A 26148-nucleotide genomic window follows, 5' to 3' on the forward strand; every position below is an offset into this window, starting at 1 on the left:
AGAGCTGATTAATTAAACATTTAATCTGATAAAAGGTATCACAGTGCTATATATATAAAAATAAACAAATTACATACAGTTACAAAAATATGAAAGAGTTTAGCAAGGCAAGTTCAGAAAACAAAAGATGAAGTTCTTACAGCATGATGGTATAGCCGTCCTTGTCAGTGAGAGTCCAGCTCTTGTCAGCTTTTGGCACAGCCTTGAACAACAGTTGAGTCCAGCATTTTAAGTCTTATCTGCTTCTTTGGAGGGAAACTCCATTCCCCCCCCCTCCCCTCTGATCCCACCAGTCTGAATGACCCTGACCCCCAGGTCTTAGTTTAGTTTATACACAGATACAATTATAAAACACATGTATGTTTCCATAATCAGGCCTTGGGCCTGACAGTGGCCCTTCAGCATACCATGTGTGCAGGTCACGGCGGTGTCACGCTGTTCTTCACATGGTTTGCCTTGGCGAAAAGTGGAAACAATGGATGGTCAGGGCAATGGAGACGTTGCGCCTACATCTCATGGCCACATCAGCCCTGTGGGGGCTTGTTAGATTTGGTCCTTTGTACCCACACGCTAGGGTCCGGGACACGCAAACTTTGATTTAAATTTCAAATAAAAAAATCAGACATTTCAATGGTCTCCTCATGCTTCAGCCAACTCCAGGCTGTGTCATTCTGGTAATATATAGAGAGCACTCGCTATCCAAAAGTCTTCTTCATAAATTTCTACAATTGTTGTGTTTTTTTGGTGTGATTGTGAAGCCCTGGTGTGTACTCATGCATCAGCCAACTCCAGGCTGTGTCATTCAGGCAATATATGGTTTACTGATGCCGCTGCTGGGCCTGGGAATGACAATTTTATGATAGGTAGCACCCGCTATCCAAAATCTTCATTTAAAATTTCAAAAATTCTTGTGTTTTTTCTTAGGGATTGTGAAGCCCTGGTGTGTACTCATGCTTCAGCCAACTCCAGGCTGTACCATTCAGGAAATATATGGTTTACTGATGCCGCTGCTGGCCCTGGGTCTGGGAATTAAAATTTTATGATAGGTAGCACCCGCTATCCAAACTCTTCTTCTAAAATTTCAAAAATTGTTGTGGTTTTTTTTTAGGGATTGTGAAGCCCTGGTGTCTACTCATGCATCAGCCAACTCCAGGCTGTGTCATTCAGTCACTATATGGTGTCCATATGCTGCCAACACCTCCAAGCTATGTCATTCAGCCACTATATGGTGTCCTCATGCTGCCAACACCTCCATGTTGTGTCATTCAGTCACTATATGGTGTCCTCATGCTGCCAACACCTCCACGCTGTGTCATTCAGCCACTATATGGTCTCCTCATGCTGCCAACACCTCCACGCTGTGTCATTCCGCCACTATATGGTCTCCTCATGCTGCCAACATGTCCACGCTGTGTCATTCCGCCACTATATGGTGTCCTCATGCCGCCAACACCTCCACGCTGTGTCATTCAGTCACTATATGTTGTCCTCATGCTGCCAACACGTCCACGCTTTGCCATTCAGCCACTATATGGTCTCCTCATGCTGCCAACACCTCCACGCTGTGTCATTCAGCCACTATATGGTCTCCTCATGCTGCCAACACCTCCACACTGTGTCATTCAGTCACTATATGTTGTCCTCATGCTGCCAACACCTCCACGCTTTGTCATTCAGCCACTATATGGTCTCCTCATGCTGCCAACACCTCCACGCTGTGACATTCAGCCACTATATGGTCTCCTCATGCTGCCAACACCTCCATTCTGTGTCATTCAGCCACTATATGGTCTCCACATGCTGCCAACACCTCCACGCTGTGTCATTCCGCCACTATATGGTCTCCTCATGCTGCCAACATGTCCACGCTGTGTCATTCCGCCACTATATGGTGTCCTCATGCTGTCAACATGTCCACACTGTGTCATTCAGCCTCTATATGGTGTCCTCATGCTGCCAACACCTCCACGCTGTGTCATTCAGACACTATATGGTCTCCTCATGCTGCCAACACCTCCAAGTTGTGCCATTCAGCCACTATATGGTCTCTTCATGCTAGTGCCAACACCTCCATGCTGTGTCATTCCGCCACTATATGGTCTCCTCTTGCTGCCAACACCTCCACGCTGTTTCATTCAGCCACTATATGGTCTCCTCATGCTGCCAACACCTCCATTCTGTGTCATTCAGCCACTATATGGTCTCCTCCTGCTGCCAACACCTCCACGCTGTGTCATTCTGCCACTATATGGTCTCCTCATGCTGCCAACATGTCCACGCTGTGTCATTCAGCCACTATATGGTGTCCTCATGCTGCCAACACCTCCATTCTGTGTCATTCAGCCACTATATGGTCTCCTCATGCTGCCAACACCTCCATTCTGTGTCATTCAGCCACTATATGGTCTCCTCATGCTGCCAACACCTCCATTCTGTGTCATTCAGCCACTATATGGTCTCCTCATGCTGCCATCACCTCCACGCTGTGTCATTCAGGCACTATATGGTCTCTTCATGCTAGTGCCAACACCTCCACGCTGTGTCATTCAGCCACTAAATGGTCTCCTCATGCTGCCAACACGTCCAAGCTGTGTCATTCAGCAACTATATGGTCTCCTGACACTGATGCCACCACCAGGCTGAAATTATCGTATGTCGGGGCCATCGTAGGTCGAGGGGTCACTGTATTATATATTGATTCGCCATCCATTTTATGGTAAAATGAGTGATGGCATTACGAAGTACAATTGTTCCAACAAAAAACAAGCCCTCATATGGGTCTGCGGTTGGAAAAATATGGCTCTTAAATGGCGAGGAGGAAAAACATTTTAACTGTTGCAAAACTACAACTCCCAGCATGCCCGGACAGCCGTTGGCTGTCCGGGCATGCTAGGAGTTGTAGTTTTGCAACAGCTGGAGGCACATTGGCTTGGAGAAACATTGGTTTAGAGGTTCTGCAGCAGCTTAGGCGCGTACTATATGTGTTATATAGTATCCTCCACTATAACATATAAAGAATTTTAATGAATTCCCTCATATCATGTAGGATTCTTATCATTTACAGTGTGAATGTTTATACATTATTATTTACAGTGCATGAGGTGAGGCGGTACCGCAGCACAGGTGTGCACACAGCGCACGTCCGCACCGCGCCGCCTCACGGGGCTGACACTGACGTCGCGCGCTCCATCGGCCAGGGACGCAGCCGCTTGCCGGTGACGTCACATAGTCAGACATCAGTTCAGCCGCGGCCAGCCAATCAAAGCGCGGCCTTCCCAAACAGCACAGGGGCTGCCGGTGACGGGCCACGCCCACTTGCTATATCGGCCCCGCCTATGAAATCTATGTTCCCTCCCCCCAGAGGGCGCCGCTGTGGTTACCCCTTTCCCGGGTGTGCCCCCTTATTGTCCGCTCTTGTATTCACACTGTCTGCACGGTCCGGGCTCCTCCATTGGCGCAATAGTGAGGAGTCAGGGCCTGAAAGGGGGCGGAGACTGGGTGACAACTGATTATCACTAAACCGCGCCCATTGTCGTCTGCCTGCAAAACCTGAGTGAGTGCAAGAAGTGCGTCTACTCATCTGAGGAACCGGGAGCTCACTCCATCACCGCAACATCAGGTACTGGCCTCTTATATGGAGTATTCACTGTATATTCCTTCTATACATAGATATATATGCACGCTCACCCATAATCACTGTATATTCCTTCTATACATAGATATATGAACGCTCACCCATATATAATCACTGTATATTCCTTCTATACATAGATCTATGAACGCTCACCCATATATAATCACTGTATATTCCTTCTATACATAGATAAATGCACGCTCACCCATATATAATCACTGTATATTCCTTCTATACATAGATATATGAACGCTCACCCATATATAATCACTGTATATTCCTTCTATACATAGATATATATGCACGCTCACCCATAATCACTGTATATTCCTTCTATACATAGATAAATGCACGCTCACCCATATATAATCACTGTATATTCCTTCTATACATAGATATATGAACGCTCACCCATATATAATCACTGTATATTCCTTCTATACATAGATATATATGCACGCTCACCCATAATCACTGTATATTCCTTCTATACATAGATAAATGCACGCTCACCCATATATAATCACTGTATATTCCTTCTATACATAGATCTATGAACGCTCACCCATATATAATCACTGTATATTCCTTCTATACATAGATAAATGCACGCTCACCCATATATAATCACTGTATATTCCTTCTATACATAGATATATGCACGCTCACCCATATATAATCACTGTATATTCCTTCTATACATAGATATATGCACGCTCACCCATATATAATAACTGTATATTCCTTCTATACATAGATATATGAACGCTCACCCATATATAATCACTGTATATTCCTTCTATACATAGATAAATGCACGCTCACCCATATATAATCACTGTATATTCCTTCTATACATAGATAAATGCACGCTCACCCATATATAATCACTGTATATTCCTTCTATACATAGATATATGCACGTTCACCCATATATAATCACTGTATATTCCTTCTATACATAGATAAATGCACGCTCACCCATATATAATCACTGTATATTCCTTCTATACATAGATATATGCACGCTCACCCATATATAATCACTGTATATTCCTTCTATACATAGATAAATGCACGCTCACCCATATATAATCACTGTATATTCCTTCTATACATAGATATATGCACGCTCACCCATAATCACTGTATATTCCTTCTATACATAGATATATGCACGCTCACCCATATATAATCACTGTATATTCCTTCTATACATAGATATATATATGCACGCTCACCCATATATAATCACTGTATATTCCTTCTATACATAGATAAATGCACGCTCACCCATATATAATCACTGTATATTCCTTCTATACATAGATAAATGCACGCTCACCCATAATCACTGTATATTCCTTCTATACATAGATATATGCACGCTCACCCATAATCACTGTATATTCCTTCTATACATAGATAAATGCACGCTCACCCATATATAATTACTGTATATTCCTTCTATATGTAGATAAATGCACGCTCACCCATATATAATCACTGTATATTCCTTCTATACGTAGATAAATGCACGCTCACACATAATTATCACTGTATATTCCTTCTATACATAGATATATGCACGCTCACCCATATATAATCACTGTATATTCCTTCTATACATAGATATATGCACGCTCACCCATATATAATCACTGTATATTCCTTCTATACTTAGATAAATGCACGCTCACCCATAATTATCACTGTATATTCCTTCTATACATAGATATATGCACGCTCACCCATAAATAATCACTGTATATTCCTTCTATACATAGATATATGCACGCTCACCCATATATAATGACTGTATATTCCTTCTATACATAGATATATGCACGCTCACCCATATATAATGACTGTATATTCCTTCTATACATAGATATATGCACGCTCACCCATATATAATCACTGTATATTCCTTCTATACTTAGATAAATGCACGCTCACCCATAATTATCACTGTATATTCCTTCTATACATAGATATATGCACGCTCACCCATATATAATCACTGTATATTCCTTCTATACATAGATATATGCACGCTCACCCATAAATAATCACTGTATATTCCTTCTATACATAGATATATGCACGCTCACCCATATATAATCACTGTATATTCCTTCTATACATAGATATATGCACGCTCACCCATATATAATCACTGTATATTCCTTCTATACATAGATATATGCACGCTCACCCATAATTATCACTGTATATTCCTTCTATACATAGACATATGCACGCTCATTGACTTGTAATAATTACTTAGTACGACTAAGGCGGCTACGTCCGCTGAAACGCGTCACTCTCTGGTCCGTGTGATCTGTGAACCGCACCGGTCTTGATGATTCAGCGTTCTTATCCGTAAATGCGCTGCTGGATTCCATCCTTGCTTGATCCTCTGTGATAATCACATAGGAAACGTTGCCCATAGCAACCAATCAGATCGCTTCTTTCATTTTGCTGAGGCCTTGTTAAAAATGAAAGAAGTGATCTGATTGGTTGCTATGGGCAACTCAGCAACTTTTCCTCTGGACAGGTCTTGATAACTCTCCCCCTGTATGTAGATATATCTGCTTTCTATAGCATGCACAGGAGTGATATATGTTTTAAATAGCTCTGATATATACCATAATAGAGATATACCGTATATCCCGGCGTATAAGACGACTTTTTAACCCCAAATTTTCTTCTGAAAAGTCGGGGGTCGTCTTATACCCCGGGTATTGGGGTCCGGCATAGGAATACTTACGATTATCGTGCCGGCTCCTGTGTGCGGCTGCAGGCGGGGGCCGGCCAGAGCATGTACAAACTAATATCTGTATACTTTAAAACCAGGGTGCCTCCAGCTGTTGTGAAACTACAACTCCCAGCATGCCCGGACCGGCAAAGGCTGTCCGGGCATGCTGGTAGTTGTAGTTTCACAACAGCTGGAGGCACCCTGGTTTTTAGTATTCATGAATTAGTTTGTACATGCTCTGGCCGGCCCCCGCCTGCAGCCGCACACAGGAGCCGGCACAATATAGGAATAGACATAGGAATAAGTATTCCTATGCCGGACATCCCCGTGTCACGAAAAATCTTTTCGGGACATAAGGATGTCCGCAGGTCACTTACCATTCCCCGCCCGCCGCGCGTCCTCCTGCGGTCTTCCTCCGGTCCTTCTGCGCTTCTCCACCGCTCTATGGTTGTACGCGCGGGACGTCAGTGACGTCCCGTGCGTATAACCATAGAGGCGCAGGAGGACCGGAGGAGGACGAGCACGGCCGGGGCCTGGTGAGTGACCGGCGGCGCGTCATCTACAGTGTTCCGATCACCGCTCCTCTGGTCCCGGGACTGCTGCTATGGTCCATAGGCCATAGCAGTAGATTGTGACCCCGGGCCGGAGGAGCGGTGACAGGAACACTGTGGGGGGCTGTACACAGACATACAGCCTCCAGCCATACACTCTCTCTATATGGCTGGAAGTTATATGTCTGTGGGGGGAGCTGCTGACCTAATGTGGTGGTGGGGGGGGGGGGAGCTGCCTACCATTGTGGGGGGGGAGCTGCCGACCTAATGTGGGTGGGGGGGGAGCTGCCGACCTAATGTGGGTGGGGGGGGGGAGCTGCCGACCTAATGTGGGGGGGAGCTGCCGACCTAATGTGGGGGGGAGCTGCCGACCTAATGTGGGGGAACATGCTGCCGACCTAATGTGGGGGAACTATAAGGTACTGTACATAGTGGTAGGAGGGGTAGTCTTATACGGCAAGTATATCCCAAACTCTGTATTTTAACTGTAAAAGTTGGGGGTCGTCTTATACGCCGGCATATACGGTATATCATTTTATTTCTTCTATACCAGTGTTTCCCAACCAGGTACCTCCAGCTGTTGCAAAACTACAACTCCCAGCATGCCCGGACAGCCGAAGGTTGGGGAAAGCTGAGCTATACCATACACAGGAGGGATGTATATGTTCCATACATAAGTGCACTCTCACTGATATATATATATACTATTGTATATAGCTATATCCTTCTATACCATACACAGGAGGGATGTTAATGTTCCATAGATAAGTGCACTCTCACTGATATATATATATATATAATTGTATATAGCTATATCCCTCTATACCATGTACAGGAGTGATGTGTTTGCCAAATAGATGAATGAACGCTGACTTATAAGCATTAGGGCTATGAGTGTACACCGAGTGCTGTCCAGGCATGCTGGGAGTTGTAGTTTTGAAACAGCTGGAGACACCCTGTTTGGAAAACGCTGCCTTTAAAGATTTATTAAAACCTGTGTAGAGGAAAAAGTACAGGTGCCCATAGCAACCAAAAGAAAGATGGTTGCTATGGGCAACAGTGTAGGAGAAGATCTTCCGGGCCCCATGGTGGTTGTTGTTTCTATAGTGACCCCGTATATTTATGTTTTTTTTTTCTCTCTTTCAGGCGACCATGCTGGTGAGTCTGTGGCAGGCAGGGGGCGCCCTGCTAGAGGAGGCCGTGGGGGGCAGTTTGGCCTCGAAGGTGCTTCTGCCTTGCGCCTTCCTCCTTCTTATTGCCTATCTGTCCAAACTGGCCTTCAAGCATCTGAACACCGTAGAGCCTGACAATGTGGTGAGTCTACGGCACCATCATGTACCGATAACACTCTCTTGCCCTACTCCCACCCCCACCATGTACGTGAATACTCACCTCTGCTGAGCGTCCATGTCTTTAGGATCAAAAGAGGGTGTAAGGGCAACATGCATGACATATCTCCTAGATCAAACCTATTTATCGAACCAATTACACGGCCCGGGATCGGGCACTGGATCGTTCATTCGCATATTTGCTGCAGTCAGTGTGTAATTGGGCCCTTAGCCGCTGCCAGACTCCTCTGGTGGTGTCTTATTCCTGCGAGAATAAAAGGATCAGGCAATTGAAATTAAACGTGCCCGATCCTTCTCTCCTCCAGATGTTAAGAAGCCTGCATACCCCTCAGATCAGTGTTCCCCAACCTTTGGCCAACCGGGCATGCTGGGAGTTGCAGTTCTGCAACAACTGGAGAGTCAAAGGTTTGGGAATACTGTATTAGGCTGGGTTCACACCGCGTTTTTCAAGTACGGTTCCTGTTTACGTTTTCATTATAGAAAACGTATATAACCATATACATAGACAAACAATTGAAAACCGTATGCACCCGGTTTCGTACGGTTTACTTGCAATACGTTTTTTTTCCCCGTACTCAAAACCGTGGTTGACCACGCTTTTGTCTCCGGGTTAAAAATCATATTGCAACGGCATAATTTTTTTTTAACATGGACGTCAATGTGAAACGCACATGTATACAGTTCCATACGGGAAGCCATATACATCCGGTTTTTACTTTGCACATGCGCATTTGCATCCTAAAGTTAAAATTAAACTTTTTTTTTAATTTATTTTAATTAAAATTTTCAAAAACTTTTTTTTTTTTTTTTTTATAAAAACGGACAGAACCGTATACACTTTTAAAAGTAGTATACAGTTTAAAAACACATAGGGTTTACTTTTTCCCATACGGTTCCATCCGTTTTTTTTTTGCCATACGGTTTTCTAAACTAATAGAAAACAGTATGGCAAAAACATGGTGTGAACCCAGCCTTAGATTGTCCACGGATTCGACCTTTACCAGAGCTCATTATATTTGCTTGTAGATAATAATTTGGTCCGTGTTGTAAAGGAATTACACTTTTAGAGTACGTTCACACGGGCGGATTTTTTTTGCAGGTTTTCCGCTGCGTATTTGAAAGTGGGCGGGCTTTTCTCGGCTGTCCGCAGCAGATTTTCCGCGGCAGAATTTACGCTGCGGAAAATCTGCCGCAAGCCCCATTGAAGTCAGTAGGGACTGCTGTGGATTTTCCGCAGCGTAAAAGCGGAAAACCCGCTAAAAAATCCGCCCGTGTGAACGTATCCTTAAGGTACGTTGACACCTGCAGATTTTGCTGCAGATTTTCTGCAGCTCATTTTGCTACAGAAAATCAACAGTAAAATACCACGTACCCTTATAGAAAGATTTATCAAACCTTGTGCAGGGCAACGTGTTTCCCAACCAAGGTGCCTTCAGCTGTTGCAAAACTACAACTCCCAGCATGCCCGGACAGCCAAAGGCTGTCCGGGCATGCTGGGAGTTATAGTTTTGCAACAGCTGGAGATACCCTGGTTGGGAAACACTGATATTAAAGGGTTATCCGGTGGAAACTTTTTTTATTTTTATTTTTATTTTTTTTAAATCAACTGGTGCCAGAAAGTTAAACAGATTTGTAAATTACTTCTATTAAAAAAATCTTAATCCTTCCAGTACTTATTAGCTGCTGAATACTACAGAGGAAATTCTTTTCTTTTTGGAACACAGAGCTCTCTGCAGAGAGCACTATGGTCATGATGTCAGCAGAGAGCTCTGTGTTCCAAAAATAAAATAATTTCCTCTGTAGTATTCAGCAGCTAATAAGTACTGGAAGGATTAAGATTTTTTATTAGAAGTAATTTACAAATCTGTTTAACTTTCTGGCACCAGTTGATTTAAAAAAAAAAAAAAAAAATTTCCACCGGAGTACCCCTTTAAGTCAGAAACTTTCGATATGTTTCTATGTGACGTGTGAAATTTTCTTTTTTTTTTTTTAAATAAATGACAGTAATACTCTAAATACAGCAATGAAGCCTGCAGTGTAAAGCACGGTGTAAGTGAATAAAAAAAAATGTTTTTTAAATAAATAAAAAAATAAAATAAAAAAAGCTATTTGTGTTTTCCTGTTTTCTCTGCAGAAATATCCTCCCTATATTTCATCGTCCATTCCTTTCCTGGGTCACGCCATATCTTTTGGGAAAAGTCCAATTGAGTTTCTAGAAAAAGCCTATGAAAAGGTGAGTGCGAGGAGCTGGGGGGGGGGGGGGGGTGTACATTATCTCCTGTGGGAATCGGGCGGCCATGACAGTACGCTGCAGCCATCAATAATTAACCAGGGCTCGCCGCCCTCCATATAGTTCCCAGATATATGTTTCTATATGACATCTCAACATTTATATATTTTTTATAAATGACAGTAAGACTTTAAATACAGTAATGGCGCCTGCAGTGTAAAGTGCCTTTTTTTAAAATTTAAATTTTTTTATTTATTTATTTTTATAAATAAAAAAAAAATATTTGTGTTTTTCGGTTTTCTTTGCAGAGAAATATAAATATATATTATAATATAAAATATTGTAATAATTATTAATAATAATATAATATAAAAATATACTGCAGTAAACTGCGATACCACTAGATAACACTGTAATTTGGCTTATAATGTATCTCTATGGGGTTACATGGATTTTTTACAATGAATAGACCAGTGACTCCCAACAAGGGTGCCTCCAGCTGTTGCAAAACTACAACTCCCAGCATGCCTGGACAGCCTTCGGCTGTCCGGGCATGCTGGGAGTTGGTTTTGCAACAGCTGGAGGCACCCTGGTTGGGAAACACTAGAGTAGGCGACCATGATCTCAAGCGCTCTAGCAGTTTAAAATTTTGTTGATTAAAAACTGGAAATTTTGCACAATTTTTCTGCATACATTTTTGTTAAAATTTTAAATAAAGTTGTAGCGTACGGATCGCATAACATTTTTAGTCCCAGGCTGTCGGTGCATGCTGGGAGTAGGAGTAGTTGAGAAACAGCTGCAGAGCTTTAGCGGCTGTTGGGGCACGATGGAAGTTGCCGTTTTAAAATAGTAGAGAGCCGCAAACACTGTATTATAGGGTCAGCTATTCATTGTAATAGCCGCATGCAATACCACATTTCACCTGTAGTGGTCACTGCAGATAATATGAGGAGCTGATGACAGCTTTCCCTGGTGCAATCAGCCGATCGATGCGGCGGTCAATATTAACGCATCACTAATGCTACAATTGAAAGCCCTTTATTGATATACTATTAAAATGGTGCTTCCTATATAAAAAAAAAAAACAGCGCCATTTTTATTTTACATTTTTATTTAAACTTGATTCATACAATAATATTATACAATCACAATAAATATATTCATTACAACACAGTGCACATTATATTCCACTTACCTCCCCCCCCAAAAAAAACAAAAGAAAGCTCCACTTTTTTTTATTTTTTTTGCTTAGTTTAAATCTTTATTTAATCTTTATTCATACAATAATATCACAATAAAATCACAATAAATATATTCATTACAACACAGTGCACATTATATTCCACTTACCTCCCCCTTAAAAAAAAAAAAAAAAAAAAAACAGCGCCACTCTTTTTTTTTTTTTTTCGTTAAAATTTTTATTTACCGTATATACTCGAGTATAAGCCGACCCGAGTATAAGCCGAGACCCCTAATTTCAACCCAAAATCCCAGGAAAAGTTATTGACTCGAGTATAAGCCTAGGGTGGGAAATACCTCATCCCCCCCCTGTCATCATCCAGACCCGTCATTAACATCCTCATCATCATCCCCTTGTCATCATCCCACACATCCCCCCTTCATCATCCCCTTATCATCCCACACATCCCCCCTTCATCATCCCCTTATCATCCCACACATCCCCCCTTCATCATCCCCTTATCATCCCACACATCCCCCCTTCATCATCCCCTTATCATCCCGCACATCCCCCCTTCATCATCCCCTTATCATCCCACACATCCCCCCTTCATCATCCCCTTATCATCCCACACATCCCCCCCTTCATCATCCCCTTATCATCCCACACATCCCCCCTTCATCATCCCCTTATCATCCCACACATCCCCCCTTCATCATCCCCTTATCATCCCACACATCCCCCCTTCATCATCCCCTTATCATCCCACACATCCCCCCTTCATCATCCCCTTATCATCCCACACATCCCCCCCTTCATCATCCCCTTATCATCCCACACATCCCCCCTTCATCATCCCCTTATCATCCCGCACATCCCCCCTTCATCATCCCCTTATCATCCCACACCCCCCCCCCTTCATCATCCCCACCCCCCTTCATCATCCCCACACCCCCCTTCATCATCCTCTTCTCATCATTCGCCCTCAGTGGTCTTCAACCTGCGGACCTCCAGAGGTTTCAAAACTACAACTCCCAGCAAGCCCGGGCAGCCATCGGCTGTCCGGGCTTGCTGGGAGTTGTAGTTTTGAAACCTCCGGAGGTCCGCAGGTTGAAGACCACTGCGGCCTTCAACATCATCCAGCCCCCCTCTCACCCCCTTTAGTTCTGAGTACTCACCTCCGCTCAGCGCTGGTCCGGTCCTGCAGGGCTGTCCGGTGAGGAGGTGGTCCGGTGGGGAGGTGGTCCGGGCTGCTATCTTCACCGGGGTCGCCTCTTCTCCGCGCTTCCGGCCCAGAATAGAGCCGTTGCCTTGACAATGACGCAGAATTACGTTGGCAATGAACGCACCTCTGCGTCGTTGTCACGGCAACGTGACTATTCTGAGGCCGGGCCCGAAGCGCTTAGAAGAGGCCTCCCCGGTGAAGATAGCAGCCCGGAACCAGTATCCCACCGGACCACCTCCTCACCGGACAGTCCTGCAGGACCGGACCAGCGCCGAGCGGAGGTGAGTACTCAGAACTAAAGGGGGTGAGAGGGGGCTGGATGATGTTGAAGGCCGCAGTGGTCTTCAACCTGCGGACCTCCGGAGGTTTCAAAACTACAACTCCCAGCAAGCCCGGACAGCCGATGGCTGCCCGGGCTTGCTGGGAGTTGTAGTTTTGAAACCTCTGGAGGTCCGCAGGTTGAAGACCACTGCGGGTGGGGGAGTTCACTCGAGTATAAGCCGAGGGGGGTGTTTTCAGCACGAAAAATCGTGCTGAAAAACTCGGCCTATACTCGAGTATATACGGTAATCTTGATATATACAATAATATTATACAATCACAATAAATATTCATTACAACACAGTGCACATTATATTCCACTTACCTTCCACCCCCCCAAAAAAAAACAAACAAACAAAAAACAGCGCCACTTTTTTTTAAACATTTTTATTAAATTTTTATTCATACAATAATATTATACAATCACAATAAATATATTCATTACAACACAGTGCACATTATATTCCACTTACCTCCCCCCCCCTTAAAAAAAAAAAAGAACAAAACAGTGCCACTCTTATTTTTTGTTAAAATTTTTATTTCATCTTGATTCATACGATAATATTATACAATCACAATGTATACAGTGCACATTATAGTCCACTTACCCCCCCCCCCCAAATAAAAAAATAAAGTAAAATAAAAAAAATAAAACAACAACAAAACAGCGCCACCCTTGTTGTCAGGTTGTGTGCAGTATTACAGTTTCACTCTATTCACTACAGAGGCACTAAGCTGTAATACCACACAAAAACTGAGGACAAGATGGCGCTGTTTTTCTTTTTCTAATCCTCACCTATACCCCCTGGAGAAGGTATGTAATGCCTAAACACCCTGAATGTGTTGTTATAGCGTAGGCTGTATTCTGAAGTAAACCTATAGGAGAGTGGTCTCCAACCTGCGGAACTCCAGCTGTTGCAAAACTACAACTCCCAGCATGACCGGACAGCCGTTGGCTGTCCGGGCATGCTGGGAGTTGTAGTTTTGCAACATCTGGAGGTCCGCAGGTTGGAGACCACTGCTATAGGAGAACATCCATCCATTATAGACTCGTTGACATGACCATCTTTGTCTTTCAGTACGGCCCCGTCTTCAGCTTTACCATGGTTGGCAAAACCTTCACCTACTTGGTTGGCAGCGATGCCGCCGCGTTGCTCTTCAACAGCAAGAATGAGGACCTGAATGCGGAAGACGTGTACTCCCGCCTCACCACCCCCGTATTCGGGAAGGGAGTTGCCTATGACGTCCCCAACCCGGTAATGATTATTCAGGATTTATGTAAATGATTGATCACCCAATATCCTGTGCATGGCTCCAGGTATGCTAGGAGTTTTAATTTTGCAACAGCTGGAGGCACCCTGGTTGGGAAGCACTGGTCCATAGTGACTCCAACAATGGAATGAGGAGCAATGGAAACAAGTTAAAGGGGTTATCCAGGAAAAAAACATATTTTTTATATATATCAACTGGCTCCAGAAAGTTAAACAGATTTGTAAATTACTTTTATTAAAAAAATCTTAATCCTTTTAGTACTTATGAGCTTCTGAAGTTGAGTTGTTCTTTTCTGTCTAAGTGCTCTCTGATGACACGTGTCTCGGGAACCGCCCAGTTTAGAAGCAAATCCCCATAGCAAACCTCTTCTAAACTGGGCGGTTCCCGAGACACGTGTCATCAGAGAGCACTTAGACAGAAAAGAACAACTCAACTTCAGAAGCTCATAAGTACTGAAAAGATTAAGATTTTTTTAATAGAAGTAATTGACAAATTTGTTAAACTTTCTGGAGCCAGTTGATATATATAAAAAAGTTTTTTTCCTGCATAACCCCTTTAACTCGCCAGCTGCTATACGGCCAGGAGAACGCTGCCTCCACACATAAAGCCTCTGGCTTTGCAGAGAGAGGGGCATGTTGTTTGATCACGGCACCTGGTTTTCTAATTAAAGGGGTACTACGGTGGAAACCTTTTATTTTATTTTTCTTTATTTTTATTTTTTTATCAACTGGTGCCAGAAAGTTACAGATTTGTAAATTACTTCTATTAAAAAAATCTTAATCCTTCCAGTACTTATTAGCTGCTGAATACTACAGAGGAAATTATTTTCTTTTTGGAACACAGAGCTCTCTGCTGACATCATGACCACAGTGCTCTCTGCTGATATCTCTGTCCATTTTAAGAACTGTCCAGAGTAGGAGAAAATCCCTGTAGCAAACATATGCTGCTCTGGACAGTTCCTAAAATGGACAGAGATGTCAGCAGAGAGCACTGTGGTCGTGATGTCAGCAGAGAGCTCTGTGTTCCAAAAAGAAAATAATTTAAGAATTTCCTCTGTAGTATTCAGCAGCTAATAAGTACTGGAAGGATTAAGATTTTTTAAGAGAAGTAATTTACAAATCTGTTTAACTTTCTGGCACCAGGTGATTTAGGAAAAAAAAAAGGTTTTCCACCGGAGTACCCCTTTAATCTGCTGTTGCAGGAATTCAGCCAGGGTAATTGGTTAGCCTCTAAGTGGGTTGAGGTCAGTTCACATTATGTGCAATTTAGATGCATTTTCTTATTTAAAGGGGTATTCCAGGCCAAAACTTCTTTTTATATATCAACTGGCTCCGGAAAGTTAAACAGATTTGTAAATTACTTCTATTAAAAAATATTAATCCTTCCAACAGTTATTAGCTTCTGAAGTTGAGTTGTTGTTTTCTGTCTAACTGCTCTCTGATGACTCACGTCCCGGGAGCTGTACAGTTCCTATGGGGATATTCTCCCATCATGCACAGCTCCCGGGACGTGACATCATCATTGAGCAGTTAGACAGAAAACTTCAGAAGCTAATAACTATTGGAAGGATTAAAATTTTTTAATAGAAGTCATTTACAAATCTGTTTAACTTTCCGGAGCCAGTTGATATGCAAAAAAAAAGTTTTTTACCTGGAATACCCCTTTAAAGTGAAAGTGTTTTTTGAAGATTTGAAGTCTTCAGACTTTAACACATTGCATTTTGACTTTTTTACTACATTTTTACACATTTTTGGAAGATCACTGCAAAAACAGTCAAACTGCAGCAACAAACACAATGGGGGAGATTTATCAAAACCTGTCCAGAGGAAAGTTACTGAGTTGCCCATAGCAACCAATCAGATCGCTACTTTCATTTTGTAGAGGCCTCGTTAAAAATGAAAGAAGCGATCTGATTTGTTGCTATGGGCAACTCAGTAACTTTCCTCTGGACGGGTTTTGATAAATCTCCCCCATTGTGTAAACAGAGGGAAGGTGTATAACTACTATATATCCCCATCACATGGAGACAGCAGCAGTAGTATACAGATAGAGCTGAGGGGGTTGTATAACTACTATATATCCTGATCCCATAGAGAGAGCAGTGGCAGTATATAGATAGAGCTGAGGGGGTTGCATAACTACTAATATATACTGATCCCATCGAGTCAGCAGCAGTATACAGAAGGAAAGGGGAGGAGTGATCTGGTGACATTATTGAGTCCTCTGGGAGAACAATCTGGTGAAGCCCCGTACTGTCCGACCATCATATTGTGAGATCTGTAGATTCCAGCAAATATTTTGTTAATTTTTCCCGTATTTGTATCTTTTATAGATCTTTTTGGAACAGAAGAAAATGTTTAAGACCGGTCTGAACATCGCGCACTTCAAACAATATGTGAGGCTGATCGAGGAGGAGACCGTGGATTACCTGAAGCGCTGGGGAGACAGTGGAGTTGGAAGTAAGAAGAATCATATACACTGGGGCCATCACCTCTCTCAGCCAATAGAGTGATACATGGGGTCATATGGGGTCTGTATAGGGTGGGCATAATGGGGGAGGCTCCTGGGATTATACATTTAGGAACTATTTGTCTCCCTCTCATTTACTAACAATCAGTTATCTCATTATTTGTTACACTGAATTTACCAACTTAGGTGCAATAAGCTTGTCAATTCATAAGTGAGCGACCAGATACTGCTGATCAGTATGGGCCCCTGTGTACATTACTTATCCTGTACTGATCCTGAGTTATATCCTGTATTATACTCCAGAGCTGTACTCACTATTCTGCTGGTGAGGTCACTGTGTACATACATTACACTACTTATCCTGTACTGATCCTGAGTTATATCCTGTATTATACTCCAGAGCTGTACTTACTATTCTGCTGGTGAGGTCACTGTGTATATACATTACATTACTTATCCTGTACTGATCCTGAGTTATATCCTGTATTATTCTCCAGAGCTGTACTCACTATTCTGCTGGTGGGGTCACTGTGTACATACATTACATTACTTATCCTGTACTAATCCTGAATTATATCCTGTATTCTACTTCAGAGCTGTACTCACTATTCTGCTGGTGAGGTCACTGTGTACATACATTACATTACTTATCCTGTACTGATCCTGAGTTATATCCTGTATTGTACACCAGAGCTGTACTCACTATTCTGCTGGTGAGGTTACTGTGTACATACATTACATTACTTATCCTGTACTGATCCTGAGTTATATCCTGTATTATACTCCAGAGCTGTACTCACTATTCTGCTGGTGAGGTTACTGTGTACATACATTACATTACTTATCCTGTACTGATCCTGAGTTATATCCTGCATTATACTCCAGGGCTGCACTCACTATTCTGCTGGTGGGGTCACATGATGTAAACATGACAGGGCTGAGACCCTCCGATCATTAGATACAGCCGTCAGTCCCTGCTCAGGAGTTGGCCTTTATTACAGTCTATATGATGGATAATATACAATTGTGCTGTGTTTCTTTAGACCTGTTTGAGGCGCTGTCAGAACTGATCATCCTGACCGCCAGCCGCTGCCTGCATGGGAAGGAGATCCGCAGCCTGTTAGATGAGAGAGTGGCGCAGCTCTACGCTGACCTGGACGGAGGCTTCACACATGAGGCCTGGCTTCTCCCAGGATGGCTGCCACTACCAAGCTTCAGGTATTGCTAAAATGCTGCAGACATATCTGTTACCCTTTATATAGACCAGTGTTTTCTGACCAGGACACCGCCAGGGGTTTGCAAAACTACAACTCCCAGCATGGCCAGACATCTTTTGGCTGTCCGGGCATGCTGGGGGTAGTAGTTTTGCAAACCCCTGGAGGCACCCTGGATGGGAAACACTTATATGGGTCATTGATCTGTGGTGTTTACCAGCCATACCCACTTCACTGCAGTACCAAATACAGCCACACACACAGGGGGCACTGTGTCAGGTACTGCGCTGATTGGGTGTTCTCTTTGTGTTGTTAAAGTGTACCTGTCAGATCCCACAAAAAAAAAGAAAATGATACTCCGTACCTAATCCTGACCATCTACACCTAATTTGTATTCCTCTATCACCTATATTTATTATAAAAATACCTCTTTTCATTAGCTCACAGTGTTAGAAATCCTCTCTGGGGAAGGGGGTGTATCCCTCTTTGTAGTGTTGGGAGGTGATTGGTGTGTGGTGGAAGGGGGCCTATCCTCACTTGTGGTTGTGGGAGGTGATTGGTGTGTAGTGGGAGGGGGCGTGTCCCTCCCTTTTGTTGGTGGGAGGTGATTGGTGTGTGGTGGGAGGGGGGGGGTGTCCCTCCGTTGTGGTGGTGGGAGGGGATTGGTGTGTGGTGGGAGGGGGCCTGTCCCTCCCTTGTGGTGGTGGGAGGGGATTGGTGTGTGATGGGAGGGGGCGCGTCCCTCCCTTGTGGTGGTGGGAGGTGTTTGGTGTGTGATGGGCGGGGGCCTGTCCCTCCCTTGTGGTGGTGGTGGGAGGTGTTTGGTGTGTGATGGGCGGGGGCCTGTCCCTCCCTTGTGGTGGTGGTTGGAGGTGATTGGTGTGTGGTGAGAGGGGGCGTGTCCCTCCCTTGTGGTGGTGGGAGGTGATTGGTGTGTGATGGGAGGGGGCCTGTCCCTCCCTTGTGGTGGTGGTGGGAGGTGATTGGTGTGTGGTGAGAGGGGGCGTGTCCCTCCCTTGTGGTGGTGGTGGGAGGGGGTGTGTCCCTCCCTTGTGGTGGTGGGAGGTGATTGGTGTGTGATGGGAGGGGGCATGTCCCTCCCTTGTGGTGGTGGTGGGAGGTGATTGGTGTGTGGTGGTAGGGGGCCTGTCCCTCCCTTGTGGTGGTGGGAGGTGATTTTCAGCTGCAGGACTGGCTAGTGTCCCAGTAGGTATGGGGATCTCTAGTGGTGGGATTTTCAGGAGGAGGGTTCTTTATTAAGTATTACAATTTTTTTTTTAAACATATAATTTTTTTTGGGATCTGTCAGTGCTCATTTAAAGTGCTCATTTATGGCTTATCTTGAAGGGACTGCAAACTCTTTGAAACCCCACAATCTTTAGTATCCTTTTCAGTGCCGAATTTAATAATCTACTAATCCGAGATCAATTTCTTCCCTGGGTCAAACCTTTACATATTCATTATATTATGGCATATTCTACTGAAGTTATAACATTCAAAGACAGGAATACCCCTTTAAGGATAATCTATGAAACCCACCTTAAAGGGGTATTCTGATGTGAGGTAAAAAAATAACACCAACTACTTACCTGTCTGCCCCAGTTCTGGAACCACCAAAAATCCATTGGTTTTAGGATCTTAGTCCTGTACTTCCTGGTTGAGCAGTTGCTCAGTTCTACAATACCCAGAATGCACTGCATTCCCTTAGCTCTTAGTCACAGCCCTTCCACCCTGCCTACTCCTCTTCCACAGCACTTCTGCTAGTTTCCCTCCCAGAACTGTTGCAGAACATTTCAGTACACACCAGACTTATTGCTCTACAGTCAGTAAATCTACAGCACCTGCTATATTCATTCCTTGTCTGCTCCTCTGCCTGTGGCATTTTTCAGTACCAAGCAGCATGCTGTAACCACACCTCAGTCTCCCTAAATGTCTAGTAATGATATATATGTATAAGTGTATATGACAGGGAGATAGTCATGTAGCTGTAGGGGGTGGTCGCAGGTGATGACCTCATTTGGGCGGGGCTTGAGCTCAGAGACAAAATCCAGCCACACTTCCTGAGACACCAGAGCATAATGCATTGTCTTAGGAGAGAGGGAGGAGCCAGGGCACTTCTAAGACAACACCACACTGACTATGAGAGGTCTACACAACCTCCTCTTGTTTGTACTGGCTTATGCATCCTTTAATTGGGAGAAAAAAACAAATAAACAATGTGTTATAATATAATTATTTAGTAAGTTCTATGTCTTGAGGTGGCAGTGGTGACTCGGTCCCATACTACCCAGGGGTAAATTCTGGTGGGTTCTCTTATAGACACAGTGCAGCATTGATATCTGTCCCTTTACTGTGAATCCGTGTTATACGCTCTGATAGATTTATGTCTTATTTCCAGGCGCAGAGATCGAGCGCACCTAGAGATCAAGAACATCTTCTACCAGGTGATTCAGAAACGCCGACAGTCCCAGGACAGGGAAGACGACATGCTGCAAACCCTCATCGATGCCACCTACAAGTAAGTGACCATAACCCAGCGCCACCACTACAAACAATGGACCGAGCCAAGGCTTCCGGCTCAAGTACACCGTTCCAGTGCTGTGATCAGCTGATCACCATATGGGTGCTGTGCAGGTGTACGCACCCAGATGATCAGTTATCGACAGCCTATCCTGTGGATAGCCCATCAAAAACTTTTGGCCCAGATGGAAGGTCCCACTTTTACCTATGGTTTCCCTAAACTTTTCCTTTCCGTGTTCTGGTTTGTGATAGACTTGTAGTTTTGTTGAGAAAAGACCGATTTCCAAAGCCTCCAAAACGACCATGGTCCTAGTTAAAGGGGTATTCCTGTGGAAATGTATTTTTTTTTTTTTTTTTATACAGATTTGTAAATTACTTCTATTTAAAAATCTTAATCCTTCCAGTACTTATCAGCTGCTGTATGCTCCAGAGGAAGTTGTGTAGTTCCAGACTTCAGGCTGTAATAGAGTGCAAAGGATTTGCAACCAATTATTAAAAAGTGAAAGTTTGATTTATGATTATTATTCTCTCCCATAACTTTTGGTCCCTTAACAAGTGGGAGGCACATATGCAAACTGTTGTAACTCCTACACCGTTCACCTGATTTGGATGCAAATACCCTCAAATTAAAGCTGGCAATCGGTAGTTAAAGGGGTAGTCCAGGAAAAAACTTTTTTTTTTTTATATCAACTGGCTCCAGAAAGTTAAACAGATTTGTAAATGACTTCTATTAAAAAATCTTAATCCTTTCAATAATTATCAGCTGCTGAAGTTGAGTTGTTCTTTTCTGTTTGACAACAGGGCTCTCTGCTGACATCTCTCCTTGTCTCGGGAACTGCACAGAGTAGAAGAGGTTTGCTATGGGGATTTTTCTTCTAAACTTGGCGGTTCCCGAGACAGGTGTCATCAGAGAGCACTTAGACAGAAAAGAACAACTCAACTTCATCAGCTCATAAGTACTGAAAGGATTAAGATTTTTTTAATAGAAGTAATTTTACAAATCTGTTTAACTTTCTGGAGCCAGTTGATATATATATATATATATAAAAAAAGTGTTTTTCCTGGATAACCCCTTTAAAGCACATTTGGTTGGTTTCAACTCAAATCCATTGTGGTGGTGTATAGAGCCAAAAATGTTAGAATTGTGTCGAAGTCCCAGTATTTATGGACATGACTGTACCTGTACTAACCTGTAGCTTAGTGTTTCCCAACCAGAGTGCCTCCAGCAGTTGCAAAACTACAACTCCCAGCATGCCCGGACAGCCGTTGGCTGTCCGGGCATGCTGGGAGTCGTAGTTTTGCAACAGCTGGAGGCACTCTGGTTGGGAAACACTAGTCGCTGACTGAATTGTGTTGTACTGAATGTATTCTGCCCCTTCTCTCTATTAGGGACGGCACCCCCCTATCTGATGACGAGATTGCCGGGATGCTGATAGGCCTCTTACTGGCCGGACAGCACACGTCCTCCACCACCAGCGCCTGGATGGGCTTCTTCTTGGCCAAACAAAAATCTATCCAAGATCAATGTTACGCAGAGCAGAAAGCAGTATGCGGGGAGGACTTCCCACCCCTGAACTATGACCAGGTGAGGGGCACCCCCCCCCCCCGACTGACAGTGCAGACACAGATCATTGTATCATGTTGTTAACCCATTGTCCTGTCCGCAGCTTAAAGACCTACAAGTCCTGGATCGCTGCATTAAGGAGACCCTGAGGCTGAGGCCCCCGATCATGACGATGATGAGGATGGCCAGGACCCCACAGGTCAGTGCTCCGTGGGGGTGTCTGCTGTCGGCCATGGGGATCCTGGAACTGTGAGTGATTATTGTGGCCTTGTTCCCTTTAGACTGTGGCAGGATACCATATCCCTCCAGGACATCAGGTGTGCGTGTCTCCTACCGTCAACCATCGGCTGAAGGATACCTGGGTGCAGAACACAGACTTCAACCCTGATCGCTACCTCCACGAAAATCCTGCAGCCGGGGAGAAGTTCGCTTATGTTCCTTTCGGAGCAGGTAAAAAAAAAATATTTAATGAACCGTGAACTATGAATTAAAGGGAGACTCCCCACCTACACTCAAGACAGGAGTCCCTGCACACTGCTCTCTCAGAGTTCATGCTACATTAAAGGGGTACTCTGGTGGAAAACAATCTTTATTTTAAAATTTAAATCAAATGGTGCTAAAAAGTTAAACAGATTTGTAAATTACTTCCATTAAAAAAATCTTACTCCTTCCAGTACTTATCAGCTGCTGTATGCTCCAGAGGAAGTTGTGTAGTTCTTTCCAGTCTGATCACACCTCTGTCCATGTCAGGAACTGTCCGGAGCAGGTGAGGTTTGCTATGGGAATTTGCTCCTACTCTGGACAGTTCCTGATACGGGCAGAGGTGTCAGCAGAGAGCACTGTGGTCAGACAGAAAGGAAGTACACAACTTCCTCTGGAGCATACAGCAGCTGATAAGTACTGGAAGGATTAAGATTTTTAATAGAAGTCCTTTATAAATCTGTTTAACTTTTTGGCACCAGTTGATTTAAAAACATTTTTTTTCACCCGAGTACCCCTTTAAGGGTACATTCACACATACAGGATCCTGCGCAGATTTGATGTACAGGATTTATAACTGCAGATTAGAATCCGTGCTCAGTCATTCAGTTTACATTGAAATATGCAGCAGAAAATACTGCACATCAAATCTGCGTACGTGTGAACGTACCCTAAGGGTACGTTCACACGAGCGGATTCCCAGCGCGTATTACGATGCGGATCCGCCGCTGAAGGACCGCTGTATGCTGCCTTTACAGGTGCCTGCCCAATACGTTGCTACGAGCAGAAACACTGCGATGTCTGATTTGTCTCGTATGATTTGTCAGTATACTAGCACATTGCAGCAGCTCTCGGGCCTGGCTCATAGAGCAGTGGGAGCGGCCGTGATGCGTGCGAGTACACCGCGCATGCGCAATGACTTGCACACGGCTTCAGTGTGTCTTCTTGTAGCGGCATATTGCTGCTCCGAGAAGGCACCTGTAAAGGCAGCATGCAGAGTTCCTTCAGCGGCGGATCCGCAGCGTAATACCTGCTGGGGATCCGCTCGTGTGAACGTACCCCAACGCAGAATCTGAATGGGAATATGTCTCTTCCAATTTGAGGGAAACAGCTTGGTAGTCGGGGATAGAATCCACATGTATCACAGCTTAAAGGGGTACTCTGGAGAAGAAAAAAATCTAATCAACTGGTGGCAGAAAGTTTTATACAGATTTGTAAATTACTTCTATTAGAAAATGTTTATCCCTTCAGTAATTATCAGCTGCTGTATGCTCCACAGGAAGTTGTGTAGTTCTTGCCAGTCTGACCACAGTGCTCTCTGCTGCCACCTCTGTTAGTGTCAGGAACTGTCCAGAGCAGGAGCAAATCCCCATAGAAAACCTATGCTGCTCTGGACAATGGAAGTTATGCAAGTTGGCTTCCCGACTACCTCCAGTGGTCGCAAATAGTCTAAAGGGGAACAGGAAGCTATTAGGGAAGATGGAGATGGCCCTTTAAAGGGAACATGTCAATTAAATTATGGTGGGCAGCATAGTGTAGGGACAGACTTCCTGTTTACAGATGTCTGTCCGTGACGCCAGCATGTGATGTAGGTTCAGATAGTCCACACAGAAGATGGGAGTCCTATGGTCCACGTCTCCCGTGTAGGGGTTGTAGTTTTGCTACAGCTGGAGGCACCCTGAGTTGGGAAACACTGATATATCGTAGCACTAACGTGATTTGTTTGTCGTTCCCGTTCCCAGGCCGCCATCGATGCATCGGCGAGAATTTCGCTTACGTTCAGATTAAAACCATCTGGTCCACCATGCTCCGCCTGTTCGAGTTTGACCTGGTGGACGGCTACTTCCCCACAATCAATTACAGCACGATGATCCATACACCCAACAACCCCATCATCAGATATAAGAGGAGGAAGGTGTGAAGAGGCGCCGCTGATCTGCACCATTGTACATTGGGGGGGGACGGGGAATTACTACTGTACATGTTCTGTAATTTATAAAATGAATGTGAAATATTAGTGTGTAAATCGGGAGGAAGGTTTTTTTTTGTTTTTTTTCTTTATTTTTGTATGTCTAGACCGCTTGTAAATAAGCTGCAATAAATAACATGTAATTACTGTAACGTAAAGTCTTTTTTTTGTTTTTTTTTGTTTCATTAAATCCACATTGTTACGAAACATAAAGAAAGTACACGAGAAGCCGTTCCTGAATTCCTTCATTAGATCAGTGTTTCCCAACCAGGGTGCCTCCAGTTATTGCAAAACTACAACTCCCAGCATGCCCGGACAGCCAAAGGCTGTCCGGGCATGCTGGGAGTTGTAGTTTTGCAACAGCTGGAGGCACCCTGGTTGGACTACACTGCATTAGACTACATAAGTCATGGAAACGTATAGGATCACAAGTGCAGCACATAAGCATTAGTGTTGAGCACGAATATTCGTAATGCTAATTTTTATCGCGAATATCGGCACGTTGCGATTTTGCGAATATTTAGAATATAGTGCTATATATCCGTAATGACTTTTTTTTTCACATGCAAATTTTTAGGCAAATTTTTAATGCGAATTTTCGCATGGGGAAAAAAAGTGAACGGACATATATGAGAATTTCGCCAACATAGGACAAATCGTCAATATATTCGTGAAATATCGCGAATTTGAATATGGCCCCTGCCGCTCATCACTAATGAGCATATGCCATTGTGACACAGTGCTGGCTCCTGCCGGTCTGATTGCCAGGCAGGGAGCAGTGCTGAGCTTGTCTGTGTCCTGGCTGCAGTCTGAGATTTAGGACTCCAGCATGAGTCTGAAATCTATTAAAAAAAAGGCTTGCGGCCAGGACTGGTAGGGAGACCCCAAGTGGAAAATTAAATAGAAATAATCATATTTCTTATTAACATGCTATTGGAAAGTTATTCTGTATACATTAAAGGGGTATTCCAGGAAAAAACTTTTTTTTTATATATATCAACTGGCTCCAGAAAGTTAAACAGATTTGTAAATTACTTCTATTAAAAAATCTTAATCCTTTCAGTACTTATGAGCTTCTGAAGTTAAGGTTGTTCTTTTCTATCTAAGTGCTCTCTGATGACAACTGTCTCAGGAAACGCCCAGTTTAGAAGCAAATCCCCATAGCAAACCTCTTCTAAACTGGGCGTTTCCCCAGACAGGTGTCATCAGAGAGCACTTAGTCAGAAAAGAACAACCTTAACTTCAGAAGCTCTTAAGTACTGAAAGGATTAAGATTTTTTAATAGAAGTAATTTACAAATCTGTTTAACTTTCTGGAGCCAGTTGAGATATATAAAGTTTTTTCCTGGATAACCCCTTTAATCTATAATATATCAAAAGTTTTTTTGATGAAAGGTACCCTTTAAGGTG

The 26148-nt window shown here is 43.7% G+C and overlaps 1 protein-coding gene across 1 annotated transcript; it reads left to right on the forward strand.

The window, feature by feature from the left end:
• Positions 1-3222: 3222 nt before the first annotated feature.
• Positions 3223-24885, forward strand: LOC130272971 (lanosterol 14-alpha demethylase). Its single transcript, XM_056519048.1, has 11 exons — positions 3223-3619; positions 8093-8260; positions 10430-10528; positions 14331-14507; positions 16856-16982; positions 18036-18210; positions 20605-20724; positions 22116-22311; positions 22394-22489; positions 22572-22740; positions 24513-24885. Exons 2-11 carry the CDS (start codon positions 8099-8101, stop codon positions 24689-24691), a joined length of 1500 nt encoding a protein of 499 aa, XP_056375023.1. The 5' UTR covers positions 3223-3619; positions 8093-8098; the 3' UTR covers positions 24692-24885.
• Positions 24886-26148: the final 1263 nt, after the last annotated feature.

The sequence above is a fragment of the Hyla sarda genome, chromosome 5 (assembly GCF_029499605.1).
Source record: "Hyla sarda isolate aHylSar1 chromosome 5, aHylSar1.hap1, whole genome shotgun sequence".
Taxonomy (NCBI): domain Eukaryota; kingdom Metazoa; phylum Chordata; class Amphibia; order Anura; family Hylidae; genus Hyla; species Hyla sarda.

Bases quoted from the DNA above. Each gene is read 5' to 3' on its own strand.
- LOC130272971 (XM_056519048.1), top strand. From the start codon at position 8,099: ATGCTGGTGAGTCTGTGGCAGGCAGGGGGCGCCCTGCTAGAGGAGGCC. The intron at 20,725-22,115 runs GTAAGTGACCAT...TCTCTCTATTAG, and splicing joins CTCATCGATGCCACCTACAA to GGACGGCACCCCCCTATCTG. The intron at 22,312-22,393 runs GTGAGGGGCACC...TCCTGTCCGCAG, and splicing joins CACCCCTGAACTATGACCAG to CTTAAAGACCTACAAGTCCT.